Below are 9,994 nucleotides of genomic sequence, written 5' to 3'. Positions count from 1 at the left end.
GGCTACAGCCGATCAGCAGGGTCCCAGCCAAAATCATTGGCTGGGGGCCTGCTGACAAACTTGCGCTGTAGCCAATGGTAGCACTGGTCAGCATGAGGTGCGTGCACCCGCACACCCGGAAAAAGGCAGTCACATACATATAGCTGTGCTCAAAAATTTGCATACTCTTGGAGAATTGGTAATATACAAGATGTTTATTTAAAGAAACCACGAGTGAGCAAGCAAAATGCATTTCTTTTATTTCCTATGGGATTCTTATTCAGCTGTAGGTCATTACAGAATGGCACAATCATAAAACAAAACATGGCAACAAGTAAAAAAATAAAGCGCTAATGAAGTGATCAATATACACTGCTCAAAAAAATGAAAGAAACACTTTTTAATCAGAGTATAGCATCAGGTCAATTAAACTCCTGGGATATTGATCTGGTCAGTTAAGTAGCAGAGAGAGTTGTTAATCCATTTCAGCTGCAGTTTTTTCCCTACGCATCTTTTCTGACTCTTTTTCAGTAGTTTTGCATTTGGCTAGGGTCAGTGTCACTACTGGTAGCATGAGGCGATACCTGGGCCCTACAGAGGTTGCACAGGCAGTCCAACTCCTCCAAGATGGCACATCAATACGTGCCATTGCCAGGTTTTCTGTGTCTCCCAGCACAGTCTCAAGAGCATGAAGGAGATTCCAGGAGACAGGCAATTATTCTAGGAGAGCTGGACAGGACCGTAGAAGGTGAAGTGGTGTTTCTTCTTTTAATAGAGCAGAGCTGAAGAAAAAACACTGTCAAACCCTCCTAAAGGCGGCAGTATAACCCAAAGGTGAAAAACTTTGTGTTCCTCAATGGGTAAGAAAGAACATGGCACAGAATGCCTAATGTAATGCAAGAATATCTCCTATTAAATGTGAGCCCCTAACCTTAACACACTAATGTGCACAGGCCCTTACATTTAATATTTCCCATCACTTTCTCTCCCAATGGCAAATGTCACTAGGACTAACGGAGATGTCACATTCCTGCAGTGAAATTAATTCTAACCCCTCACTACCCAAAATCAGAAAAATAAAGTTTTGGTTAAAGTTGTACTTTAAATATCAATTTTTAGTGCAGTGAACCTCTGGCTTATGGTCTTCTAATAAGAAGAAAAGAGTTAATGGAAGCAGTTCTTTTCAATCAACCTCTTCAAATACGTCTCCCATTTTGCGTTCCTCAAGAGAAGACACCTAAAACAAAAAGATGCCATTTAAAATATATTTTAACAATCCAATTTCTACACCATCAATTGTTCCTACAAAATGCTTTAACCACAGCAATATAAAATCGCACTCATCCCTACATGTGATTATGCTGGGCCATCTAATACAAATGGCTGCTGCAGTGGACAGATCTGTGGCTCGTATTTAAAGGGTCTTTCCACTAATATAATTAAACAAAAGCAAAATAATTTTATATCTGCTGGAACCTGGACAGTTCTTAGGTTAAGGGTTGAGCTGTTTAGTACATTTAAGAAACAGGCAACAACATATTCAGCCAGGTGTTTACGCTTTCAAAGAGAATCTGTCACTTTGCCCATTCAGAGAGTACAGTGATAGGTTCTCTTGACAGGCCTACTGCCTCCATTGAGTCCCCCACAGCAGTATGTTTTTTTTATTTACTTGTCTTTTTCTGATGTGTACTGGCCAGCACATGACATGCTGGACCCTCTTCCATCTTTTCCTAGTGATGGGCAGACCTGGATGGAGAGAGTGGAGCTAACATGTGATATCTGTGCCACATGCTGCATCAATACACTCAGTGCAGGGTTCAGGGGGCTCATGATGCCCTTCAGTCTTTCAGTTTTACAGATTCATTCAACCCAAAAGACTGAGAACATCCAGTGGTGAAGGAGAGATACTACTGGGGACAGCTCTGTATCAAAGGCGAGTGCAGCCAGAGCTGCTACATTTTTAAATTTGGAGTTCAGCTTTAAAGGTTGACTCCACGTTTGATGAGAAACAAAACATTCCCCTGTAGGTGATCTATGTACATTGCAAGCATTTTAACAAATTTGTTGCAGATTCTGACCTTTTGTTATTCTGAAATAATAGCTGTTTGTTAGTCTGTGTCCATGTGCAGAGCCCTGCAGCTGCATCTGCAGGGCTCTAATGAGAAAACTAGCAAGGTCTACATCAGACGTAATTTCCTAATTGGGGTATCTCACCAAAATAACATTTTTGTTGCATGGGATACCAAAAAACTGATTTGTATCTTAGTGCAGACTTTTGGGAAAATCATTGTTGCAATCACACAAGCAGGAAATTAAATTTTCAGGGGGCGTTATGTATACCATCTGTGTACAGAAAGCCTCCCAGGTAGCCATATTGCATTGTATTTTACAGAAAAATTCAGCGCTGCAGACTGAAAAGGAAAGGTAATTTTTAATAACATTCAATGACAATATGCCTTGAGCCGCAATTGCATATGAGATTTTTTATTTATATATATATATATATATAAAATTTTTTGCACATTTTTTCTCAAGAAAGTGAAGTTACTCTTTAACCACATGCCGCCCAGCCACTGTATAAATACGGCGGCAGGGCGGCACGGCTGGGCAAAAGCACGTTTTAAAATGTGCGTTTTGTAAACAGGTAGGGGGCGCGCACGAGGCGTGCCGCCGCCCTACCTGTCCCGCCGATTACAGCCGTGGATGTCAGTCGCCAGGTCACAGCCGGTCGTTAACGGCTATGTCCCGGCGATCGGCGGCAATCGCTGACAGAGAGCACAGCTGCAGTAGCTGTGCTTTCTGTCAGTTCCCTGACAGCTCCTGACAGGCTCATCGGGACAGAAGAGTTTCTCTATCCCGATCAGCGGTGTTCCCTGCAGTACACACCCCCGCCTAGTAAAACACTCCCCTCACACAGTTAACCCTTTCCCTGAAAAATAAACTTACCCCTTCCTCCCCAGTGCCATTAGTACAGTGTCAGTGGTTTTTTTTTTGCACTGATCACTGTATTGGTGTCACTGGGGATGTCAGTGACCCCAAGTCAGTACCCCCCAATGTCACAATGTCCGCCGCGGTCCCGCCATAAGTCACTGATTGCCGCCATAAGTCGCTGATCGCCGCCATTATTAGTATAAAAAAACCCTAAAAATCCTAGTATCTTTCCCGCCATTTGTAAACGCTATAACTTTCACGTAAACCAATTAATTTACACGTATTGGGTTTTTTTTTAGCAAAGCCATGTCGCAGAATGCATTTTGTCAGAAATTTATGACTAAATTTGATTTTTTTATTTTTTTTACTGGACGTGCTTTATAGCAAAAAGTATAAAATATTGTTTTTTTTCCTCAAAATTGTCAGCCTTTTTTTTTATAGCGCAAAAAATAAAAACCGCACAGGCGATCAAATACCACCAAAAGAAAGCTCAATCTGTGGGAAAAAAAGGATGTAAATTTCATTTATGTACCGTATTGCATGACTGCGCAATTGTCCGTTAAACTAGCGCAGCGCTGTATAGCAAAAAGATGTCGTAAATTGCAGTATCTATACCTTAGTTTGTAGACGCTATAACTGTCACACAAAGCAATCAATATACACTTATTGGGATTTTTTTTTACCAAAAACATGTAGCAGAATACATTTTGACCTAAATTTATAACCAACTTTGAGTTTACTATATATTTTTTATAGCTGAAAGTAAAAAAAATTGTTTTTCTTCAAAATATTTGGCCTTTTTTTGTTTATAGCGTGAAAAATAAAAAGCACACAGGTGATCAAAAACCACCGAAAGAAAGCTCTATTTGTGTGAAAAAAAGGACGTAAATTTCGTTTGGGTGCAGCATTGCATGACCGCGCAATTATCAGTTGAATTAGTGCAGCGCCGAGTAGCAAAAAGAGGCCTGGTCATTAAGGGGGGGTAAATCCTCTGGAGGTCAAGTGGTTCATATTCCCTCTTGCTCAGGCCTAATCACAACATACTGTAAAGGGGGGAGGTGACCCGCTCCCTCATACTTGGAAGTACTGGGTAGGGCTTCAAAAACAGAATGGAGTGGTGAAAGAATGGTAAGGAACATGGCTGCGACCCATAAGAAAAATGGTGTGGCATGAAAAAAGACTAGCTAAAGCCAGTCTTTAAATCTTTTTTTTATTACTGGGCTGATCCACCGTGTGGGGTTCTGTTTTTTCTTATTAGAAGGTGCATTGACCTGTCCAGAGAACCTGTCACTGTTCCCTGAATTGGCAAAGTGGTAGACTCTCTTGAAGTAGCTGATAATCAATACAAGAGGAGTGTCGCCTGATTGTGCTGACTGCCTGCTCCACAGCATGCAGAAAGATACATAAAAACCACAATAGGGTTCAGTTAAAGTGAGATATAGCAATGTGTAACTGCAACACTTCACGCTACTATTATTTATCATGAAGAAATTACATACAGTACATCTACAAGAATTGAGTCACTGAATAAATATGCAGATAAAGGTGTCTGCCTATTCTGTAACATTCATGATCTGCAGGCTTGTCAGTGACTCAAGTATTAAAGCCAGAGGCTCAACACAACAGCCAGACGTGGTATTTTCAGTAGGTCTGCAATGGCAGTTTCTGTAGATTTCTCATGACAGATTCATTATAAAAGCTATACAGAACTCTCATGCAGTCACAGCAATTGTAAGAGACCTGCCTGTTCATCGATGCAGCGGAATTGCCATGCCCAAGATGCATTGTATAGGAACGGCCGGAGGTCAAACCGGTTATCGTCCGGGCTATAGCTTTCGGCATGGTATGCAGGTGTCAGGGTCGTCATTTTGTGCCTGTTAATGGAGTACATCCTGAAGAAATATTTCACTTTCTCAGCTACCTGAAATGCAATGGGCAGAAGCAACAATTTAATCTGATGGATTCCACACAGCCACTCTATTCAGAACTGAACCACATATGTTTGTTTTGCTTAGTCTTTGGCTTTTATGGAAATACATCATATTATATGCAATTTAGTCCATTTAACTACACATAACTATTGTACGTATTCAGTGTGCTGGTTGCCATGGTTACTATGCATTCACTATTGTAAGAATTCAGTGTATTGGTTGCCATGATTACTGAACATTTCTATAGAAAGTATTCAATGTATTGGTTGCCATGGCCATTGCACATTCACCATAGTAAGAATTCGGAGTACTGGTTGGCATAGTTACTGCTACCTTGCTATAGTAAACATTTGGTGTAATGGTTACTGTGTATTCATTATATTAAAAATTCAGGTAAATGGTTGCCATGGTTACTGAGCAAGCATTCACTGTACTGGTTACTATGGTTACTGAACATTCACTATAGCCAGAATTCAGTGTACAGGTTGTCATTGTTACTGAAAATTCACTATAGTAAGAATTCAGTGTAATGTATTCAAGTGTTCATAGTACCTGTTTCCATGGTTACCACACATTACTATTCTAATTATTCAATCCACTTGTTGCCATGGAGTATTCACTATAGTAATAATTAATTCTGCTTGCTGTTGCTGTGCATTGCTTTATTAAATAGTTGGTGTACTAGTTGCAATGGCTGCTGTACATTCACTATAGTAGGAATTCAGAGCACTGGTTGCCATGGTTACTGGGAACTGCTATAGTAATTATTCAGTGTACTGGTTACCATGGTTTCTGTGCATTGACACTAGTCAAGAATTCAATGTACTGGTTGTCAATGTTTTTTTTCACATTCACTATAAGAAAAATTAAGTGCACTTGTTGCCATGGTACTGTGCAATGCTCTAGTAAGAATTCAGTATACTGGATGACATGTTACCGCGCATTCAGTTTGAAATAGGAAAGCAGGGGGAGTAGCAGGATCACCAGGTATTTCAGACAGAGGAATCAATACAACAGGATACTTCTTAACACAAGTACAGGGCGACACAGACACATATCAGAAATATGAAATGTTGGGGTTACATACACTTTAAAGATCAGTTCACCCAACCCTGCTATTTAGTGTTTAGTAGCCACTGTGGAGTTAGTGCACCTGACAGATTCTTTATATTTTCTTATATATACACACAAATATACACACAGGAGTTAGATATAAAAATAGAAACATTAACAGAAACTTCAAAGAGGGCAAATTGTTGGTGTATGTTTAGCTGGCGCCTCTGTGACTGAAGTTGCCAATTTATTTGCCGTGTCACTAGGTACAGTATCAAAGGTTATTACGGCAAATACAGTTTCCAGGAAAATATCATCTGATAAGCATAAGCGCTGTGGTCAACTGTCCGAAAAAGACATAAGCACATTGTGCAGGATTGTGACACGGAATAAGAAAACAACTGCTGCAAGGGTGACTGCACAGCTCAATCTCAGTCCAGTCACTTTTGCAGCAGTTGCAAAGGAATGTTACATCACTTTCGCTGTCAATGTGAAACATGATGTCACTTTCACACCTGCAAATCATGTAGTGTTTCCATTTATTTGTCTAACCTCTGTATATGGTATAAGGTTTGAGGACCAAAGATCCATTATCTCCTGCGCTCAAGGACTCAGATCAAACAGGCGTTAGTGACAAGCAGCGTGTTGTGTATTCATCCACTGGTGATCAGAGGTTGTGCAGCTCTATCATGAAGCTGGTGAAGCTTAATAAAACTGTAGAGGAAGATGAAAGAAAGAGCGCACAAACCTTGCGCATTACCTCAATAAATAGTGACTAATTTTATTAATAAGGAAATATACACACAAAATGATTGTATAACAGGCATAAGTAACCATAATCCAAACAGGGTTACAGGTAAATCAAAAAGGGGGGGGGGTATGAAGGCTAACGCGTTTGAAGGATGCTCCCTTCTTCATCAGAGCTGGGTTAGGCAGATAGAAACTTCAGTATGGCAGAGTTCCCATGGCAAGGAGATATTCAGCCACTGAGTGTCAGTATTACAGGCTGAACTGCTGTAATACTGACACTCAGTGGCTGAATATCTCCTTGCCATGGGAACTCTGCCATACTGAAGTTTCTATCTGCCTAACCCAGCTCTGATGAAGAAGGGAGCACCCTACGAAACGCGTTAGCCTTCATACCCCCCCCCCCTTTTTGATTTACCTGTAACCCTGTTTGGATTATGGTTACTTATGCCTGTTATACAATCATTTTGTGAGTATATTTCCTTATTAATAAAATTAGTCACTATTTATTGAGGTAATGCGCAAGGTTTGTGCGCTCTCTCTTTCATCTTCCTCTATAAGGTTTGAGGACACCTGACCATCACACCTATATGTCTTGTTGGACATCCCATTCCAAAACCATGCCTATTGCTTCCTCTTGTAGCTATTACACACTACATTCTTCTAGAAAGCTTCTCTAGATTAGTGTGTCTATGGAAATGTGGGCCCATCCAGACAAAAGAACATTTGTGAGGTCAGGTACTGATGTTGGATGAGAGGTCCTAGCTTGCAATCTGCTTTCCAACTTCCAGTCCCCAAAAGTGTTCATTAGGGTTGGGGTCAGGGCTTAGTACAAGGCACTCAAGCTCCTTCACACCAAACCATGTCTTCATAGAGCTGGGATTGTACACAGGGGCACAGTTATCCTGGAACAGAAAAAAAGACTTTCCCAAACTGTTAGCACAAGGTTGGACATGCACAATTGTCTAAAATGTCTTTGTATTAACTAAAACCTCCACTAAACTCTCCTGAACTCAATAATTCAGAGCTGTCTACATGCTTTTGGTCATACAGTAGGTGTGATGGTCAGGTGTCCATATACTTTTGGCTATACTGTGTATCTCTTGGGAACTTAGTGAGATCTCTGTGCTAAGTTCCTGCGACTGCACACATGCTGTCACCATTATGAGCATTCCCCACTCACCTGGTTTTATGTATTTATTTTATATTACGGAGCATGTATCAGGAGGAACTGGAACACACAAAAGGTGGCAAGAATATTCAAAATTTCCAGGTAGACAGGAACAAAGGTAGGGAGATCTCGTGTGAATGACAAAGACGGTCCTGGGACTGATTTTACCATACCTAAAATATCACTTTTGGGTGGTCTGACCCTTTAAAGCGCAACACCACAAGAACTTTATTTTCCTTTTTAGGACAGCATGAAAAATGGTTGGATCCTTTTGTCAGGTTGCTATATTTTACAGTTAGTAGTCCCCAGCAGAGGAAGTCAGAAGTGCAAGTAAGAAGACACTTACCTGTCTAGGTGCTACTGTCCTCCACATGAGAAGCAGTTTACAGAACATGCTGTATGGTCCAGTTTTCACAACTTTTCTCAGCTTTCCATAGACGGACAGCTCATCATATGTCATTCCCATATCCTCCTGTAGGGCACATGATGGTTAGAAAAGTATTAGAAAAACTAGAAATCTGATAATGCGGAAGATTCTTTAGTCTGCTGAACCACTTCACCATGATATTGTGTAGTGACATGTATTTGCAAACATGTGCTAACTAAACTCCTGTTTTTAACACATTAGGCTAATTCGGTTTGTTTGCAAGCTGGTAAGTTGAGCTGGGAATTTTCTTTTATTGTTTGACATGTGTTGCCCTTCCATGTGCTCCTTGCTGTGAAGGCCAGTTATAGACTGGGGAAGTGGACAATTTTTGTACGGTTGTCTTGTTGGTGAGGGGTGCACTGGACACCTTGGCTGTCATTGTGCTATATGCTAGGTGTTCTCTGCACTCCTGTACCTTTGAGGAGGGGTGGGCTCCCTCAGGTTCACCTGCCCTCAGTCTATCCAATAAATGCATGTGCCTCTACTATGGAGGCTCTCAAAATTTGTAGTTAGGAAACACAGAATATCGGGGTGCCGCGAAGAGGCTCTGCAGCTTACGCGTGTATTTGCAAATGTGTGCTAACTAAACCCATTTTTAACGCAGTGGCCAATTTTTGTACTATTTTGTTTGCAACCAGGCTACATAAACAGTAATAATTGAAGACTTTTTTTGTTACATTTTAGGAGTTATATTGCTTGAACATGGGATTTAAAATAAATCAGCATGCTAAAAAGTCGGACCTCTGCTTAAGGTGGAGTGTATCAGTCCGACTCTCCCCCTGCCCTGTGCTTCACTCAACAACTCTTCGCACAGCCTTTCAAGAAAAGAGTATATAAACCTTTTCTGCAGCAAAATAGGACTATTAAAAACTAAAAACAAAGCCCCAACTATCATCGATTATCCAACCTGGCTCTCGGCAGATATGGGTCCACCTACTTTGTCAGTTAAGCACAGACTGCTAACAAGCAAGCAGACAGAACAGGGCTTTATTATAAGAAAGTTCTGCATAGAAAAAAAAAAAATAAAAAAATATATATATATATATATTTTTTTTTATTACACACACACACAGCTCAAAAAAATGAAAGGAACACTTTGAAAACACATCATATCTCAATGGGGAAAAATATCATGCTGTATAATCTATAGTGATATGGACTGGGTAATGTGTTAGGAATGTAAGGATGCCCATCGTTTGATGGAAATGAAAATTATCCACCTAAAGAGGACTGAATTCAGATACCCTGAAAATCAAAGTGAAAAAAATGATGCAGAAGGCTAGTCCATTTTGCTGAAATTTCATTGCAGCAACTCAAAATGGTACTCACGTGCTTCTATGTATGACTAACAATGTCGGGCCATGCTCCTAATGAGACGACGGATGGTGTCCTGGGGTATTTCCTCCCAGATCTGGACCAGGGCATCACTGAGCTCCTGGACAGTCTGAGGTGCAACCTGGCAGCGTTGGATGGACCGAAACATGATATCCCAGAGGTGTTCTATTGGATTCAGGCGAGCGTGGGGGCTATTCAATGGTATAAATTCCTTCATTCTCCAGGAACTGCCTGCATACTCTCGCCACATGAAGCCAGGCATTGTCGTGCACCAGGAGGAACCCAGGATCCACTGCACCAGCGTAGGGTCTGAAAATGGGTCCAAGGATTTCATTCCAATACCTAATAGCAGTCAGGGTGCCATTGTCTAGCCTGTAGAGATCTGTGCATCTCTCCATGGATATTTCTCCCCAGACCATC

General features: G+C 40.9%; 1 protein-coding gene across 1 annotated transcript in view; it reads right to left on the bottom strand.

Annotated features, from left to right (window-relative positions):
* Nucleotides 1-214: 214 nt before the first annotated feature.
* NADSYN1 (NAD synthetase 1) overlaps nt 215-9,994 on the bottom strand; it is an 80,832-nt gene continuing 71,052 nt past the window's right edge. The window contains exons 19-21 of the mRNA XM_089653602.1: nt 8,159-8,284; nt 4,655-4,831; nt 215-1,216 (exon numbers count right to left, since the gene is read on the bottom strand). Of these exons, the coding sequence (XP_089509728.1) occupies nt 1,163-1,216; nt 4,655-4,831; nt 8,159-8,284 (357 nt within the window). The 3' untranslated portion in view covers nt 215-1,162. The remainder of the gene's footprint in view (nt 1,217-4,654; nt 4,832-8,158; nt 8,285-9,994) is intronic.

This window comes from Staurois parvus, unplaced genomic scaffold (genome assembly GCF_062004578.1).
Source record: "Staurois parvus isolate SC_StPar_1 unplaced genomic scaffold, SC_StPar_1.0 ptg000715l, whole genome shotgun sequence".
Lineage (NCBI taxonomy): Eukaryota > Metazoa > Chordata > Amphibia > Anura > Ranidae > Staurois > Staurois parvus.
The sequence above is the reverse complement of the archived record's forward strand: the minus strand, read 5'-3'. Positions and strand labels throughout refer to the sequence as shown.